At 41.3% G+C, this 19,178-nt stretch overlaps 1 protein-coding gene across 3 annotated transcripts; it reads right to left on the bottom strand.

Moving 5' to 3' along the window:
• Positions 1-2,617: 2,617 nt before the first annotated feature.
• On the bottom strand, positions 2,618-8,160 carry C18H1orf162 (chromosome 18 C1orf162 homolog). Of its 3 annotated transcripts, none has more exons than XM_046645647.1 (6): positions 7,623-8,160; positions 5,149-5,184; positions 4,301-4,364; positions 3,729-3,826; positions 3,390-3,439; positions 2,618-3,134 (listed from the first exon to the last, which is right to left on the bottom strand). In XM_046645647.1, exons 2-6 carry the CDS (start codon positions 5,171-5,173, stop codon positions 2,970-2,972), a joined length of 402 nt encoding a protein of 133 aa, XP_046501603.1. In that variant the 5' UTR covers positions 5,174-5,184; positions 7,623-8,160; the 3' UTR covers positions 2,618-2,969. The 3 variants fall into 3 exon arrangements, with proteins under 3 accessions (XP_046501603.1, XP_046501601.1, XP_046501602.1); XM_046645645.1 differs by lacking the exon at positions 7,623-8,160 and adding an exon at positions 7,312-7,592; XM_046645646.1 differs by lacking the exon at positions 7,623-8,160 and adding an exon at positions 5,348-5,955.
• Between the last annotated feature and the right edge of the window lie 11,018 nt (positions 8,161-19,178).

The following is a 19,178-nucleotide window of genomic DNA, read 5'->3' as shown; positions in this document are numbered from 1 at the left end:
GCCACAACAGAGGAAGACACCTATAGATGGCTTGGAAGATTTAACACTTATCTGCCTGGAAAACTATTTCCTCCGAGAAGCCTCCCGGTTTGCTCTGATTCCATGATCCAGGATTCAAGAGCCTTTTTTCTTCCCTTACCTAACAAAACCCTTTTGAATCTATGGTCAATTATTTAATTATTCATTTCACCCTCATACTTGTTGCACAGCCGTTTACATGATAGGGACACAAAAACCAGGACTTTGTAAACATAGGGCTGTGCCATTTAATATGGGAAGCTTCAAGAAAACAGAGGGAAGAGCAATGAATCTGATATTTTGCTTACAAGGGGATGGCCATGGGACAAAGCTCACTCCTCCTCTTGCAGCTGTTTATAAGGCGCTGGCTCTGACCTGGAAAGCTGATGTGGCTTCTAGCTACAGGGTTGGTAGAACTGTGTGACGTCAGCGCAGAGTTTGCCAACAGCTGAAAGCGGGAGCAGCCTCAGGCAGGTGCTGCCCTGGGGCAGCCGGTGCGCGTACGCGAGGAGGGCTGCTGGGGCTCTGCCGCCCTCGTGCGGCCGGCCGCTCTGCTGTGCTGCGGCCGCTTCACCAGCCTGTTTCCCTAAACCGGCTTTCTCCTAGACCTGTTGGCTCCCACAGAGGGCTCACTCCTTTATCAAACCTCTCTCCCACTGCTTCCACGGTCTTCTCCTCAAAACCCAGCTGTCAGGAGCAGCTGCTCTATCTCAGAAGGAATGTGCTCTCTCCAGCAGGTCGCCTGACTTTACCTCTCGAGTTTCTCAGCCACCATATGTGCTCTGGGGCAGCTTGGCATGGAGGCAGATGCGAGGAATGTGAAATCAGAGTACTTGATTTAAGTTTTGTTCTGCCACTTACCGTGTGGGAGACATCGGGTCAATTATTTCACCTCTTTGGACTTTAATTTCCTTACCTTGATTTTTAAAAATATTATTTAATATATTTTTAAAACAGATGTATGGAGGATGCTTCCCTCCCATGCCTGCTTCCTTCCCTGTGGACTGAGTTCCCTCAGGGTAACACTCCTCAGTGACGCCCCATCGGAGGTGGAGTGACCTGTCTGGTGTTTGCGTCTGGAGGAGGAATCGGGGGTACCTACTCTGCCCTTCCTCTTTGTTTTCTGAATTTTTTGGGTGCAGCTTTCAAAGACCACACGATCTCTTCTGCAACTCCTGGGCAGCCGAGCCACTGGTTTGGTTGTGGGGAGTAGGGACTGGTCTTGGTGCAGCTCTGTCAATACGGAGCTCGGCGCTCTGAGGCCGACTTCTCTGCAGCCACCGTATCGACTCTCCATTCTCCAGCGTTGACCGCGTCTGTAATAAAGACTGTACTCTGTTCTCTGTCTGCTGAGTCCATGTTCTTATTTCTCAGGTGGTTCAGAATTCAGGTGGGGAATGGGATCACTAGGTATCAGGCAGGCTGAAGATCCGGAACAAGGTAAATGAAGAACTTCAAAAGTTAGGATTAGCCTTCCCGTATTACTTTTATTTGCTAATTTTTATGAATTTTCCTGGATTTGCTTTTCTGTTTACTGTTTTCATAGGAAATTTAGAGTAATCTTGCTGAATAAAAAATAATCTTATTGGTATTTTTACTGGGATCATCTAGGGAATTATTCGTTGGGATTTGAGGGGCGATTAATGTTTAGGTTGGTTTTTATTCCCATATAATGTAGTTATGCATTTTTTTGTATGTGTGAGGAAGATTGGCCCTGAGCTAACATCTGTTGCCAATCTTCCTTTTTTGGCTTGAGGAAGATTGTCACTGAGCTAACATCTGTGCCAGTCTTCCTCTATTTTATGTGGGATGCCGACAGAGCATGGCTCAACAAGCGGTGCTAGGTCCATGCCTGGGATCTGAACCTGTGAACCCCGGGCTGCTGAAGCAGAAAGTGTGAACTTAACCACTACGCCACTGGGCTGGCCCCTGTTATGCATATCTTTTATGCTGTAGTAAGGAGATGGACATTCACATTTGAATAGTGCTTTACACAACAGGGAGCTTGTATTTGTGTAGACTCTGGCAGGTACAGAGTGCTTATGTATATACTATCTTATTTATTCTCATACTAAGAGGTAATTGTTGTTAGTTCTGTTTTCAAGACGAAGGAATTGAAGCTTTAAAAGTTTAACAAACTATTTTTTTTTAAAGATTGGCACCCTGAGCTAACATCTGTTGCCAATCCTTTCTTTTTCTTCTGCTTTTTCTCCCCAAAGCACCCCCAGCACATAGTTGTATATTCTAGTTGTAGGTCCTTCTGGCTGTGCTGTGGGATGCCGCCTCAGCATGGCTTGCTGAGCGGTGCCATGTCCGGGGCCAGGATCTGAACTTGTGAAACCCTGGGCCACCAAAGTGGAGTGCATGAACTTAACCACTTGGCCACGGGGCCAGCCCCAAAGTTTAACAAACTTGCCCAAATGAATGCAGCTAGTTAGAGGCAGAGGTCGAGACCTGAGCCACAGTCATCCTGAACTTGAGAGTACCATCACCTCTGTGAGTCTTTTCTGAGAACTGGACTTTTGGCCTTGACCTCTGGAGGTGACAGGGACAGATAATTAAATGATGAAGAAGGAGCCAACGTTGTAGAGGGTTTGCTTTTATTTGTAATTCTTGCTAGATTGTTCATTTGGTTGACTCCTCTCAAGCTGAACAATGACACTGAATGAACACTCTTTGTGCACTGAGCTCTGTACCACACACTTTGGAAGGGGACAAGGGGGGCAGTCTCAGCCCTCATGGGGCTAGGAGGCTGTCATTACACGTGGGAGGGCCAGCAATCTTTTCCCAGGGCAGGAAAAAGACTGACCCTCTGTCTTCAAAACTGCTGGCTAACATTGCAAGATCACACCCAAACAACTCCATCTGCAGTTTCACCCAGGTTGTGGCCCAAAATTTGTAAAAAGGGAAAGTGATGTATGAAGATGGAGCTGAGATGAGAGGAACTGGATTCAAGCCTCACTGGAACAGCAGGAGGAGTTTGTTGCTTTAATTTGAGCATAGACAACGGGGTCTGAGTCTGAAAAATGATTTGTAGTCAAGTGATCTCTCTTTCCTTCCGAGCTTTTAAAATTCATGCTGGCATACGTGAGTGCCTCCTCTGGGACAGATGAAAGCTACAGAGAAAGAAGGAGGAGGAATGAGTGAGTTCAGTTTGGGAGAATGTGTGTCTTTAGAAACAAGTGCTTCTTTAGAAGCAACTTGAAAGATTAGGGTCAGAGAATACCCAAAGAGATCAGAAGAACCCTTCAAAAAACTGCGTGCCCAGTGTCCATAGAGCAATGCCACTATTCTAGTCAATACACCATAGCACAGACTGAAATTCCAATGACAGCAGCTCCAGCGTCCTGGAAAGAGTGTGGTCATCTTACCTTGGCTGCAGGGTCTGAGTGAGGATCCAGAGCCTGGGGACTGGAGTGACCTGCCACAGGTGTCAGGAAGAAGAGGGGCGAGTCTCACCAACGGGGCCTGGAGGAATCAGAACCCTCTCCCTAGAATGTTGGGTAAAGGGATGGGGTGGGGAGAAGGTGCTGAGGTGGGAAAGGTGGAGGGTGGGGAGGGCAGGGAGAGAAGTGAAGGGATTCGAGTCCTCCGTCTGCGGAGAGGGTGGGCTATGCAGGTTTAGCCCCGCCCTCCCGTTATTCACTCAAGGCTAACTCTATTCTCTCAGCAGGGAAAGAAGAGCTGTCCATCTCTTGGAGACCACTTACATTTTCTGTAGCTCTTTATGATGAGGAAGACAAGGGCCATCAGCAGCAGTGTCAGTAGAACCCCAGCAAAAAAGGCTAAGACCAAATGAAGTTCTTTGCTGTTTTGGCAAAGAAAGGGAGCAGATGACCTGCTGGGCTTTTTGAAGGCTTCTCCTAAAGAGCAAAGGTACCCTCTCCCGCCTGCCCTGCGGGTAAACCACGGAAACAGCGCTCACACTGGTTGGTCACTTTCTCTTTCACCCACTGGTTTTCAACAGTTGTACTTCCAGGTTCCAGTTCCATTTGGGGCCTCAGTGAAAGCAGTGGGCTCTGTTCCCCCTCAGAAAATGTTCATAGCCCCCCTTCCCGCTCCCAGTTTATCCATAAGCTTGGAGGATTCGTGAGTCTCTTGAGGCTTGGGGGAACCCAGGTTAAGAAGTACATTCTGAAGATAAAAAATTGATTTAGTTCTCCCACTGTTTCTGGTCCCTTCTCCACACACCTTCCTCCCCAAGCCCGTAAGGCAAAGCTGTCATCACAAAATCAAGTGCCATGTGGTCCCAGATGAAACGTGTTGGGGAATGCTCACTTACTTGGAGTGGGCAGAGGAGCACTGCACGGAGGTCGTGGTTGGGGCAGCCGTGGTGTGGGGTTTGTCTATGAGAGAACAGGAAGGGGATTGGTGTGTCTGCCATGTTTCATAAGTGTCCCCAGGTGCCCACCTATCCAAGCCACCAGTGGAGAGTACTGACGGGGCTACAGCTCTGCAAAGGGAGAGAACATTGTTTCTTAGATCCTGGGTCCTTTACCAGGAAAATTAGAACTGGAACTTAAGAAACAATCGGCTCCACAAATGAAAGAAGAGCCTGGTGTTTCTGTAGCCCCACGTGTTCCCAAAACATCTCAAAATGTTTTGCCCAAAAACAGCTCAAGTCTCTCCCTCAAAGATTTTAATGGGACTCCTAGGGAGATATGCTCCTCAGATTTAAGCAGGGAGTCTCAAGGCCAGGGAGCAGAGCACCACAAGAGAAACCCAGAATGAGCATTTGCTAGAATCCTTGGGATCTGCCGTGGAGACTGCTGCCTTTTGTTTGTTTGTTCGCTTGTTACAGGGCAAGTATCAGCGGCGTTCAGCCAAAGGCAGCCGCAGGGAGTGTCCCAATTCCCACGCCACAGCTGGGGGATGTGAACTAGACTCCCACGGACTACCCCGCTGGTCTAATACTGAGCACAGACACACGCTTCACTCAAATTTGGAGGGTCAGGCAGCTCTCTCTGGTTCCCTTTTTCACTCTTTTTGGTGGTAGATTCTGCTCATGGTAAAATCTGATTCTTCCAACTTCGGAAATGTTGTCCCCTTACAGCCCTTTAGTAGTTTCCTGTTATTCCAGTTCATTTTAACTTGGTAGTGTGGCAGGTAATGGCTGTGTCCTGAACTTACCAGGTTTAGAGTGACTTCCTCCCATGCTGTCTTCTCCTGAGAATAAAAAAAAATGTACCTCTTACAAAGCTTGGAAAGGAGAGGCAGTGGAGGGGCCAATTGTGATCTTAATATAGAAGAGTAACAATGAGAGAGAGGCAAATCGTGGGTGGGTATTCTAGTGAGGCCAGTGGTCACAGACTTTAGATGGTGTGGTTACCACAGCTCAGCAGCCAGTCCTCAGCTTTGCAGGTCCAGATATTTGATTTCATCAGGGCAGCAGGAATTGACTGATTGCTCCAGCGCTAACTACCACCCATCAACTCACAGGACACTGATGTACAAACTGGACTGACAGAAGGAGCATGTTGGTGTAACGAGTAGTATTCTATCATCAGAACATATAAGAAAGCCAGTTAAAACCATAATTTTGCTTGGTGAGCACTTAGGTAAGTTTGGGAGAAGATAAATGGATGATTTTAATATCGAGTGCCGTCTAGGTCTGATGCTCCTCCCTCGCTCTTCCCTGACAGTGTTGAGCACACTTTGACAAACTTGCCCTTGGAGGTCCTCCCTATAGGCTCCATCAGACACTTCTATTCTGTCCACATATTGTCCTTTCAAGTATGCCAGTATCCTTGTCTAGCTATGGTTCTATTTGTTATGCTAAGCTTTCTATATTTTCCCTCTTTTATTTCTTTATTTGTACCAAAAAGTATATAAAGCGTTTACAAGCAAAAAGTAAAATCATCCAAATTCCCACTACCCACTGTTAATATTTTAGTGTATTTCCTTTTACTTGTACTTCCATGAATTTTTAATTTTTTCAGTTTTAAATTTTTTCCTGGTTTTATTGAGATACAATTGACATACAGCATTGTATTAGTTTAAGGTATATAAATTAATGATTTGATATATGTATATGCTGCAAAATGATTACCATGATAAGTTCAATTAACATCCATCACCTCACAGAGTTACAAGTTTTTTTTTTCTTATGATGAGAACTTTTAAGCTCTAATCTCTTAGCAACTTTCAAACACACAATATGGTATTATTAACTATAGTCACTATGCTGTACATTACACCCCCAGGACTTATTTATCTTACAACTGAAAATTTGTACCTTTTGACCTCCTTTATCCATTTCCCCCACCCTCACCCCCTGCCTCTGGTAACCATTAATCTGTTTTACGTTATCTATGACTTCGGTTTTTAAAGATTCCATGTATAAATGAGATCAGGCACTATTTGTCTGCCATGCATTTTTTAAAAGCTAGTTGAGATATTTCTTCATATCTTCTATTTTTTTCACTAAGTTTTTTTTATCACAAGCATTCTTCCATGCCACTGAAAGCTTTCCATATGCATTTTTAGTGGTAATAGGTCTTTCTGTAGTACAGCTTGCTTAATCAGTTCCTTGCTTGTTGATAAAAATTGTTTCCACTTTTATTTAAATAAAATAAAAATAAATAAATAAAACAATTTTAGGAGGCCACAATTCTACTTCATATTTAGGTAAACCCATGATAAGAATTTTCAGCTCTGCTATATATATTGTATTTGAAGGTAATTTATTTAGGCAACAAACGCCATTAATTATTTACATATTTAATTGTTCAGCTCTCAAAAGTGAATCAATTTCCAAGTCCCTGGACATGGGCTAGGGTTGGGAGGAGGACACCTCATTGCCACGTACAAGATACAACAGCAACATTATCAAGTGCCTTACAGTCACCAAAACTTTCTCAGATTGTGCTGTGCAGAATAATAAAGGTGGCAGCAGGGGAATCTGGTGAGAATTCTGAGCCATGAGAATAGGAAGCCGTCCATCCACTGCAGAATCAGTAATAGTAACGATTTTTCTAGTGCTTCTTGCTCCTTTTCTAATTTAATAGTCAACAGTACTCTTTGTAGAGTATCATAAAATATGCATATAGTTTTTTTAAAATATTGAAATATGAAATTTAATATTGACATTTTAAAGTATCAAAATATGAAACTTACACTAGACCTCACCCCTGGGGAAGTGGAAGAGGAGAGGATTGTAGGTTTCTGTAAAATCCCAACCTTCACATCAGTGGCTCTGAATTTACAACTATCCCAAAGAAATGTTACCATCGCCCCCTCAGAAGAAAGGCGGGCCATCCCACCCGAAAGAAAAAGCATCCCAGAAATACTTACCTAGGGCTCCCAGCCAAGAAAAGCAGGAAACACACTTCCCTTTGAAAGCAACACTCCGAATATTTGGCAGAAGCATAAATTAACATAGAAACAGTGCCATCTATATTTTTTTCACATTTTGTCCAGCCCTGGAGAATCGTCCTGTTTGCTATAAAATCCACTAACCAAATACAGCCATTCAGACACACCCTCCCCCCACCAAATAAAGTTCAAAAGAAAAAGATGATAGAAACCACTAAAAATTAAGATGGTGTTTTCTTTTGGTGAATGATACCTCATCTAGATTAAAAGCATGGGGTAAATACATTTACCTTTTAAGAAGAAATCCAGTCATAAGACGCAATTGTCTTTTCAATTTGCTTCCGTTACGACTCCTATTTTTCAGAAATGACGAAGCGATTACCACCATCAAACTATGTGTTGCAACGATTTTGTCTAAACATGAGGGCATACTTCCTCTTTGAGGCTAACATTATGTATTTTCTAATCCCATAATCAGAAAGCTGCTTTTGTATCTTTTGACACATTTATAGAATATATGTATATCCCAGAATACAGCAGAATAAGACAAGTTTATTTCTAATTAAGTATTTAGTGTCTATTTAACCACCATGCTAGATATTATGGGAGTCACAGCAGTATGACGTTATCATTGTCGTCAGGCATCCTACAGTCTCATTTATTCTAACCAGGGAGACAAGGTTGATCAAGAAAAACAAAGAGCAAACTGTTAAGAGTTAGCTGCCAGCTATGTAGCCTTAAGTGTGTTAAGAGTATGGAGATCCTTTCCAAGGGAAGGCAAATTATTTATTTATAAACTTTTATTCATAAAATAATATTAATAAACATACTTATTAAATAAACACTATGGACCGTACAGTAGGCCAGGTGCTGTGGATATTTCAGACAGCAAGGCAGAGAAGGTCCTCTTGGAGCCTATCATCTAATTGAGAAACAAAGTGATAAACAAGAAAACAACAGATTAATCACGGATTGTGTTATGAGCCACGAAGGAAAGAAGCAGAGTGCCATGCCAGAGAGTAAATGATGGGAGAACGTCTTTAAATAAAAAGGATGACTGGGGAGGGCCTGTCCACAGATCAGCCGTATACACTGAGAACCAGAGGACAGGAAAGAGCTGGCCAGGCAGATAGCAAGGGAGGACAGCTTCAGGCAGAGGGCAGAGCAACTCACAGGCCCAGAAGAAGGGAAGAGCTGGCAGAGCTGGTGAAATCAGATAAGGCTGCTGCGTGCGGGTAGACCTGGAGCTGGGGACCTAGAGCATGGATGGGAGTTGGAGGGAGGGAGAAAGGGACTACACGAGAAGTGCTCTTGGCCCAGGACTGGCTGCTGGGATTCAAGTGATGTATTTCTTGGATATCAGTATGGTTCAAGAGTGGGACATTTGTAGGGAATCGGAAGTAGAAAATAGTTACACAGATTTGAGCCAGATCGTGGAAGTCTTTAAATCCAAACAACATATACATTTTAAATATTAATAAGGAACCATAAAGGTTTTTGAATTGGGATATAATATGATAAACATGGCCTTTCAGGAAGGTTATATCACATCATATAAGATAAACTGTGGGTAGGAAACAGAAAGGAAATAGGCCAGGGAGGTATGGCAGTAGTTTAGGTATTGAATAAGGGTAAGAACAGCAGGAATGAGAAGGAACCCAAAGGTATAATAAGATTGGAAGTTATAAGACTTGGACCTGGATACAGGGAATGAAATGCAACATGAGTCAATGATTACTTCCAGGTTTTGAATCTTGGTTGCTGAGAGAATTCATTTTTCATTCACTCCGAAATCATTTATTGAATATGTACTATGTGCCAAGTACTAATCTAAGTTTTGAGAACACAATGGTGACCAAAAAATGGCCTTTTCCTGCCTTCATGGAACCTTCAGACTAGTAAAGGAGGCTGTTATCACACAGAAAAATGGTAAATCACAGCAATTTCATGTGCTTTGAAGGAGCAGGACCCCCACTGTGTGTGCCTGTGATACAGGGAACCAGGAAGGCTTCCTGGAGGAAGACAAGCCAAAATCCAAAGTGTGAGTTGGAGTTCCACCAGGCCAAGATGGGGGGAATTATCAGAGGGAACAGAACATGAACATTGAAAAGCCCTGTGCCAGGAGTGACATCAGCGTCATGGCAGAGTGAGTTGTTCCCTTAGTCTCTCCCCTCTAAGTTACAACTAAATGGACACTCATTAACCAGTGGAGGATTCCCTGCACAGCACAGGAGGACTTCTGAGAGATCCACGCAGCTATACATCTGAAGGTGGGTGGACTGGATCCCCGGGAGGCAGTGGAACTAGGTGAGCGCACTCCTCCCTCTCCCTGGTGGCAGTGGGGCAGGTCACTGATCCTCATACAGTGGCTAGAGCGACTGCAAGAGGAGGCAGGAACAGCCCAGCCTGTGTGAACGCTTTCACAATTGCAGTCCGGCCCTCACAATTGCCAACCACGCCGTGGTGGCTTCACCTGAAGAAATGCTCCCCACCAAGTGGTGGCTTAGTCCCTGCATGGGCACCCCTCACTCCTAGCACAGTGCAGGCAAGAAGGTGCCCTGTCTGCTCAGAAGGCACCTCTGCCTGCAGAGCACAGGAGCCTGTGCGACCCACTGAGTGGTGGCTCAGCCCCAGTGTGGGTGCCCCTCAGCCTTAGTGCAGTACAGACAAGAAGGCACTCCACTCACTAAGAAGGCACCCCTGCTTGTGGAGCACAGCAGCCTGCAGGATCCCTTGAGTGGCAGCTCAGCCCCTGCATATGAGCCTCTCCTGCCTAGTGTGCAGCAGCTCAGTCAGTTCCCCATCAAGCATAGAGGCCCTGACTACGGTGCCTGTCTCACCCACCCAGTGCAGAGGACCGGCCCACGTGAAAGCACTTGCAGAGCAGCTGTGGCCCACCCACACAAACACACAACAGTCCTATACACACAACTTCCAGTAGATGGGGTGGGATCAGAAAACACAGCTTCTGCTCCCCCCAGGTGTGGCAGGTAGAATCTGCAACCCAATACTACCACAAATGGGCCAGCAAAGGGGCAACTCATCAAACACAATGAAGAACTACATTAACATTTCAGAGCAGAAGGAAAATGACAAGTCTCCAGAAATCAATCCTGAAGTCACAGAAATTTACAATCTAAATGACAGAGAATTTAAAATAGTTGTCATAAAGAAACTTGATGAGTTACAAGAAAACTCAGACAGTTCAATGAGCTCAGGAAAGAAAATAATAAGCAGAAGTAATACTTCACAAAAGAAATTGAAACTCTAAAAATAAAACCAAAGAGAAATTCTGGATATGAAGAACACAATTAATGAAATAAAAAAATAATCTAGAGAGGCTGGCCTGGTGCCGTAGTGATTAAATTCACATGCTCCACTTCAGCAGCCCAGAGTTTGCTGGTTTGGATCCTGGGAGGGAGCCTCTGCACTGCTTATGGAGCCATGCTGCAGGAGGTGTCCCACATATAAAGCAGAAGAAGATGGGCACTGATATTAGCTCAGGGCCAATTTTTCTCAGCAAAAAGAGGAACCTTGGTGGTGGATGTTAGCTCAGGGCTAATCTTCCTCAAAATAAAAAAAAATTAAAAATAGAGGTTATGGAGGACAGAATTAGTGATCAGAGAACAGAAATATAGAAATGCTTCAGGTAGTGGAGGAGAGAGAAATAAGATTTTTAAAAAATGAAGAAATTCTTTGACAAATATCTGACTCAATTAGGAAAAGCAATATAAGGATTATAGGTATTCCAGAGGGAAAAGAGAAAGAGAAAGGAGCAGACAGCTTGTACAAAGAAATGATAGCTGAGAACTTCCCAATCCTGGGGAAAGAACTGGACTTACAAGTACATGAAGCCAATAGAACCCCCAATTACATCAATGCAAAAAGACCTTCTCCAAGGCATATAATACTAAAACTGGCAAAAGTAAGTGACAAAGAAAAAATATTAAGGGCAGCAAGGCAGAAGAAAATAACCTACAAAGGAATCCATATCAGGCTTTCAGTGGATTTCTCAGCAGAAACTTTATGGGCTAGGAGTGAATGGAATGATATATTCAAAATACTGACAGACAAGAACTTTCAGCAAAGAATATTCTATCCAGTGAAACTATACTTCAGTTACAGTGGAGAAATAAAAGCATGCCCAGATAAACAAAAGCTGAGGGAGTTCATCGCCACTAGACCTCCCATACAAGAACTGATGAAGGAAGCCCTCCTGCCTGAAACAAAAAGGCAAAGGTTTAAAAAGCCTTGAATAAGGGGATAAAGAGACAGATAAAATCAGAAAATTGCAGCTTTCTATCAGAACAGGTTAGCAAACACTTAATTATAACATAAAAGATAAAGGGAAGGAAAGCATCAAAAATAACTATAAACACTTATAGTCACAACACAAAAAGAATAATTTGTGACAACAATAACTCAGACGGGGAAGAGGAAAGGGATGGAACCTGTTAGGTTAATGGAGATAAGAGGCTATCAGAAAATAGACTATCTCATCTATGAGATCTTTTATACAAACCTCATGGTAACCACTAAACAAAGAACCAGAATAGAGCCACAGGTCATAAATAAAGGGAAAACTGAGAAAATCATCAAAGAAAACAACCAAACTGAAATGGCAATCAGAAATACAAGTGAAGAAAAACAACGGAAATATAGATCAACCGGAAAACAAGAGACAAAATGGCAGTATTAAGCCCTCATATATCAATAATCACTCTAAATGGAAATGGATTGAATTCTACAATCAAAATATACAGAGAGGCTAGCTGGATTGAAAACAAGACCTAAAAACACGTGGCCTCTAGGAAACACATCTCAGCTCTAGAGACAAAAACAGGCTCAGAGCGCAGGGATGGAAGACAATACTCCCAGCAAATGGCAAGCAAAAGAAAGCAGGTGTTGCCATATTTAGATGAAGCAGACTTCAAGATAAAAAAAGACAATGAGAGACAAAGAGGGGCAGTATACAATGATAAAAGGGACATTCCACCAAGAGGAAAATAACACCTAGGAACATATATGCACCTAACACAGGGACACCAAAGTACATAAAGCAATTATTAACACACCTAAAGGGAGAGATTAACAGCAATACAATAATAGTAGGGGACCTCAACATTCCACTCACATGAACGGGTAGATCATCCGGACAAAAAGTCAACAAGGAAACAGTGGAATTAAACGAAAAACTAGAGCAGATGGACTTAATAGATATATAGAGAACAGTCCATCCCAAAACAGCAGAATACACATTCTTCTCAAATGCACATGGATCATTCTCAAAAACAGATCATACGTTGGGAAACAAGGCAATCCTCAATACATTTTAAAAGAATTGAAATCATCTCAACCATCTTTTCCAACCACAATGCTATGAAACTAGAAATCAACTACAAGAAAAAAAACTGGGAAAGTCAGGAATATGTGGAGACCAAACAACATACTACTGAACAACAATTGGATGAAAAAAGAAATCAAAAGGGAAATTAAAAATACCTGGAGACAAACAAAAATGAAAATACAACATACCAACTGTTATGGGACGCAGCAAAAATGGTCATAAGAGGGAAATTCATAGCAGTACAGGTCCACTACAACAAACAAGAAAAATCTCAAATAAGTAATCTTAAACTGCACCTAACAGAACTAGAAAAAGAAGAACAAACAAAGCCCAAAGTCAGCAGAAGGAGGGAAATAATAAAAATCAGAGCAGAAATAAATGAAATAGAGACTAAAAAAACGGTAGAAAGGATTAATGTAACTAAGAGTTGGTTATTTGAGAAGATAAACAAAATTGACAAACCCTTAGCCAGACTCACTAAGAAAAAAAGAAAGAAGACTCAAACAAATAAAATTAGAAATTAAAGAGAAGAAATTACAACAGATACCACAGAGATACAAAGGATTATAAGAGAATACTATGAAAAACTATATGCCTACATATTGGATAGCCTAGAAGAAATGGATAAATTCTTAGACTCATACAACCTCTCAAAACGGAATCAAGAAGAAATAGAGAATCTAAATAGACCAATCACAAGCAAAGAGACTGAAATAGTGATCAAAAACCTGCCAAAAAACAAAAGTCCAGGGCCAGGTGGCTTCTCTGCAGAATTCTACCTAACATTCAAAGAAGATTTAAAACCTATTGTTCTCAAACTATTCCAAAATTGAAGAAGCCGGAACACTTCCTAACTCATTCTATGAGGCCAACATTACCCTGATACCAAAACTAGACAAGGACAACACAGAGAAGGAAAATTATAGGCCAATATTGCTGATGAAAATAGATGCAAAAATCCTCAACAAAATATTGGCAAACTGAATACAGCAATACATTAAAGGGATCACACACCATGATCAAGTGGATTTATTCAGAGATGCAGGGATGGTTCAACATCTGAAAATCAATCAATGTGATACACCACATTAACAAAATGAGGAATAAGAATCACATGACCATCTCAATAGATGCAGAGAAAGCATCTGACAAGATCCCACATCCATTTATGTAAAAACTCTCAATAAAATGGATATAGAAGGAAAGCACCTCAACATAATAAAGGCCATATATGACAAACCCAGAACCAACATCATACACAGTGGTGAAAAACAGAAAGCCATTCCTCTGAGAACAGGAACAAGACAAACGTGCTCACTCTCGCCACTTCTATTCAACATAGTACTGGAGGTTTTGGCCAGAGCAATTAGGCAAGAAAAAGAAATAAAAGGAATCCAAACTGGAAAGGAAGAATTGCCACTCTTGGCAAATGACATGATTCTATATCTAGAAAACCCTAAAGACTCCATCAGAAAACTATTAGAAATAATCAAGAACTACAGCAAAGTTGCAGGGTACAAAATCAATTTACAAAAATCAATTGCTTTTCTATACAATAAGAATGAACTAGCAGAAAGTGAAATCAAGAATTCAATTCCATTTATAATTGCAACATAAAGAATAAAATATGTAGGAATAAACTTAACCAAAGAAGTGAAAGGCCTATTCACTGAAAACTATAAGAGATTTTTGAAAGTTACTGAAGAATATGTAAAAAAAATGGAAAGATATTCCATGCTTATGGGTTGGAAGAATAAACATAGTTAAAATGCCCGTACTACCTAAAGCAATCTACAGATTCAATGCAATCCCAATCCCAATGATATTCTTCACAGAAATAGAACAAAGAATCTTAAAATTTATATGGAAAAACAAAAGACCCCAAATAGCCAAAGCAATCCTGAGAAACAACAACAAAGCTGGAGGCATCACAATCCCTGACTTCAAAACATACTACAAAGCTATAATAATTAAAACAGCATGGTACTGGCACAAAAACAGACACATAGATGAACGGCATTGAATTGAAAGCCCAGAAATAAAACCACACATCTATGGATAGTTAATCTTCAACAAAGGAGCCAAGAACATACAATGGAGAAAGGAAATTCTCTTCAATAAATGGTGTTGGGAAAACCGGACAGCTACATGCAAAAGAATGAAAGTAGACCACTATCTTGCACCATACACAAAAATAAACTCAAAATGGATTAAAGACTTGAATGTAAGACCTAAAACCATAAAATTCCTAGAAGAAAATACAGGCAGTACATCATTTGACATTGGTCTTAGCAGCATCTTTTCAAATACAACGTCCACTCAGGCAAGGGAAACAAAACAAAAAGTTAACAAATGGGACTATATCAGACTAAAAACCTTCTGCAAAGCAAAGTAAACCATGAACAAAATGAAAAAACAACCCACCAACTGGGAGAAAATATTTGCAAATCATTTATCTGACAAGGGGTTGATCTCCAAAATATATAAAGAACTCATACAACTCAACAACAAAAAAACAAACAACCTGATCAAAAAATGGGCAGAGGATATGAACAGACATTTTTCCAAAAAGATATACAGATGGCTAATAGGCACATGAAAAGATGTTCAATGTCACTAATCATCAGGGAAATGCAAATCAAAACTACACTAAGATATCACCTTACACCCATTAGAATGGACATAATCACCAAGACAAAAAACAAGAAATGTTGGAGAGGATGTGGAGAAAAGGGACCCCTCATACACTGCTGGTGGGAATACAAACTAGTGTAGTCACTATGGAAACCAGCATGGAGATTTGTCAAACAATTAAAAATAGAAATGCCATACGACACTGCTATCCCACTACTAGGTACTTATCCAAAGAACTTGAAATCAACAATTCAAAGAGACTTATGCACCCCTGTGTTCATTGCAGCATTATTCACAATAGCCAAGACAGGGAAGCAACCCAAGCGCCCAATGACTGATGATTGGATAAACAACATGTGGTATATATATATACAATGGAATACTACTCAACCATAAAAAAGACAAAATCATCCCATTTGCAACAACATGGATGGACCTTGAGGGTATTATGTTAAGCAAAATAAGCCAGACAGAGAAAGACAAACACTGTATGATTTCACTCATATGTGGAAGATTAACATATGGACAAAGAGAACAGATTAGTGGTTACCAGAGAGGAAGGGGACTTGGGGGGGGGGTGGGCATAAGGGGTAAAGGGACTCATTCATATGGTGACTGACAAATAACCAAGTACAACTGAAATTTCACAATGTTATAAACTATTATGACCTCAATAAAAAAACTGGTCAATTGACTTAATTTCTATTATTTGTTTTCAGTTCTAGAATTTATGTTTTTCAAATTTACTGTTTCTTTTAAAAGATCTTCTGGTTCCCTGTCAAGCTTGACTTTTATCTCCTTTAATACAATAAGTATAATTAGTTTTTGGTCTATTTATGTTCTTTCATCTAGTTCTTATTCATAGTTTCTCATCTCCGAATTATCTGATTATCTTCTATTGTGTTGTGTAATTGGGTTTGAAAAATCATTTGAAGAACAAATGGAAGACTAGGATTGAGTTATCTTCCTCCAAACAAGGTTTCTTTCACTGCTTTTGCCAGGCACCTGGGGGCACCAGCAATCTGGGATCACCTTGATCCAAGTTCAGAGCCTGAGATTTTAGTGGGTCATCTGTTCACAGCAGGGCACTGTCCACGTAACGGCTGGTTTTCTCTGTCTTCACCTTTCTTCCTAAAATGTAGCTGACTGTGCGGTGGTGGTAGGCAGTGGTGATGGTTTACTAGTGTCTCCACCCTCGATGGTCCTGGACTCCATCTTCTGTTCCTCCAGCTCTTAGTCTCTTAGCCATCTCTTTTAGATTGGCAAATGCTCCCAGGGCAAACGTGGTCCTGAGTGCTAAACTCACCTCTCTGAATTTCCACTGTCTCTCAGTTCTTGCTCTGATGAGTTCTTGTTATCTCTTGGTGCTTTAATATTCTTAAGAGATGCTTGTATTTCACCCAGATGTTATAAATTTCTCAAATCAGAGAGTTGGTCCAAATTACTTAGTTTACCATTACTGGAAGCAAATGTTACAAGATTCTGCGCCAAAATTTCATTTTAACTCCAACAACATAGTTACAGAATCTGAATTTTAATTTTATTTCTCACTCCAATAATAAACAGAAGACTTAATTTTACACTAGGTACATTTTATAATACTAATAAAGAATAGAGAGCTATTAGAATAAGTCTTACAAAAGAGGTATTGGGCCTTAACAGAGAACACTAAAAAATTTTAATGAAAGATACTTAAGACCTAATAAGTGGAAAACATAATACCTAATTTAATTACCTCCTCTGGTGCCATTTACCTTATTCCTCTATCACTGACATTTCCTGGAAACTGGAATTTACATCTTAAGTCTTGATAGATTCAAGTTAAATATTTTGGCTAGATTACATCATAGGTGATATTGTCTACTTTATATATCATCACAGAAGGAAACACACCTGGTTATAGATGCTAAGAATAACCACTGAACTAGTGTGATTGACCACTTGATTGGAATGATCTTCAGATTCTTATTAGTTGTCATTGATAAGACATTATTTTTATGATCATTATAAAATTTATAACAAAAGTAAATAATCTAAAATTTCCCTTTTTTCATTGACAAATGTAACCCATTTCTTTTGCTAATACAAAAATACTTCAAATCCAATTTGGCTTTTTCATATCATGTATTTAAAAAATGATTGCAATACTCTACTCTGTAGATTGCACAACCAATCACCACGCAGCCAGTTTGTAAGTACTAAATCGCACTCATGATATAGATACAAATTTTTGATATTTAGAAGGTAGGTATTTGGGGCTGTAGCCTGGAGTTTTGCTTCTAGGAACTCTGCTCAACTCATCTCCTCCTTTTCACTTCTGACTGGCTTCACTTTGGTTGTGACACCATGCTCCTTGGTCACAAGTAAACAAACTCCTCCGGCACATCCACAGGCCCCTTGTCCACCAGGAGCAGCATGGGCTTTACATCTGGTGGCTACAGTAATGTCCAGGTGGCAGACCATTGTCTTGGCTACTCACAGCATGTTGCAGTGTTACTGTGAAGGCACAATGTCACTCATCTGGCTCCATTTCTGGGGACTGTGGAGCAGGCTGTCAGTCTCTGCTCGTATTAGGTGGCCTTATGAGGAGCCCCAGATGAAGCTATTCTCAGCCTGAAGTGACTGGCCTGAGGGCTGACAGCCTCATGTCCAGCCTGGCTGCCCCATGGATTGGGGGGAGTAATATCTCCTGGCGAACATGCCATTCACGGCAGCCTGTTGGGGAAGCTCTAAGCTTGTGCACAGGATGTGAGATGGAAAAGTTTAGATGTTTGAGGACAGCAAGAAAAGAGGGGCCAAGGCAGAATGAACAAGGAGAGTGGTAGATGATGTCAAAGAGATTGCTGAGGACCGGATTATATAGTACCTTGTAAACTATGATAAGGATTAGAGTCTACTCTAATTGTGATGGGGCATTAGAAAGTTTTATTCAGGCGAGTAATATAAAGTAATATGATTTGACTTAGATTTTATAAAGCTCACTTTGGCTGCACAGAATTGTTAAAAGGGGTGCAAGAATGACAACAGATAATTATAGTAGTCCAAGTGAAACATGGCAACTTGGATAAGGCAGTGGTGGAAGTAGACAGCTTTGTGATAAGTCTTGAGAGTGGAAGCAACAGGACTGGCCGTTGGATTATACAGAAAAGTGAAAGGGACGCAGGTTGACTCCTACGTTGTGGGTTGAGCAATTTGGGTGAATGGTGGTGCCATGACCTGAGATGGAGAAGACTAAGGGAAGAGCAAGCTGGAGGTGGAGATGAAGAGATCTGTTTTGCACTTAAGTTTGAGATGTCTTTAAGATATCGAAGTAGGCGTGTAGACATACAAGTTAGCATCCCTCCTCCCACAGATGGCCTTTGCTTCTAACCGTTCTCTGGATCTTATCATCTCCTGCCTTCTCACGAATCTTACACTATCAATGATCCTCTTACTCTGTCATATCAACTTCTCCCTTTCCAGTTTTCTTTTCCAAAGCGTTTAAACATGTTCAAGACACTGCCATTCAAAACGAAGACAAAAACAAACAAAAGTCCCCCAAACTCTTCCCCTTTACTTCACATGTCCACCTTGATGTCATCTTTATGTTTCTCCTTCTCTTTATAGCCACACTTCTGAACAAAATGCTCCCACTAAGAGCAGCAATGACCTTTCCGTTGTTGAGTCAAATGGCCGTGTCTTGGCTCTTACCTGACCTCTTAGCAAGAGTTTCCAACTCAGACTTTCCTCCTTTGCTGAGGCACCACACTCCTTGTCTTCCTCCCACCTCTCTGATCCTTCTTCATCAGTCTCCTTTGCTTGCTTGATCTCCACCTAATCTGAGACAACCAGCTCTTCTCACTCAATACTACTTCCTAGGCTATTT

The sequence above is a fragment of the Equus quagga genome, chromosome 18, assembly GCF_021613505.1.
Source record: "Equus quagga isolate Etosha38 chromosome 18, UCLA_HA_Equagga_1.0, whole genome shotgun sequence".
Classification (NCBI taxonomy): Eukaryota; Metazoa; Chordata; class Mammalia; order Perissodactyla; family Equidae; genus Equus; species Equus quagga.
This window is presented reverse-complemented; position numbering and strand designations above follow the sequence as displayed.

What these genes read in the sequence shown, in the direction of transcription:
- C18H1orf162 (XM_046645645.1), bottom strand. Translation starts at nt 7,387, where the DNA reads ATGCTTCTGCCAAATATTCGGAGTGTTGCTTTCAAAGGGAAGTGTGTT. An exon ending in TTCTTGGCTGGGAGCCCTAG is followed by an intron (nt 5,185 to 7,311) that starts GTAAGTATTTCT and finishes TTTTATTCTCAG; the next exon opens with GAGAAGACAGCATGGGAGGA. An exon ending in AGGAAGTCACTCTAAACCTG is followed by an intron (nt 4,365 to 5,148) that starts GTAAGTTCAGGA and finishes GTTCTCTCATAG; the next exon opens with ACAAACCCCACACCACGGCT.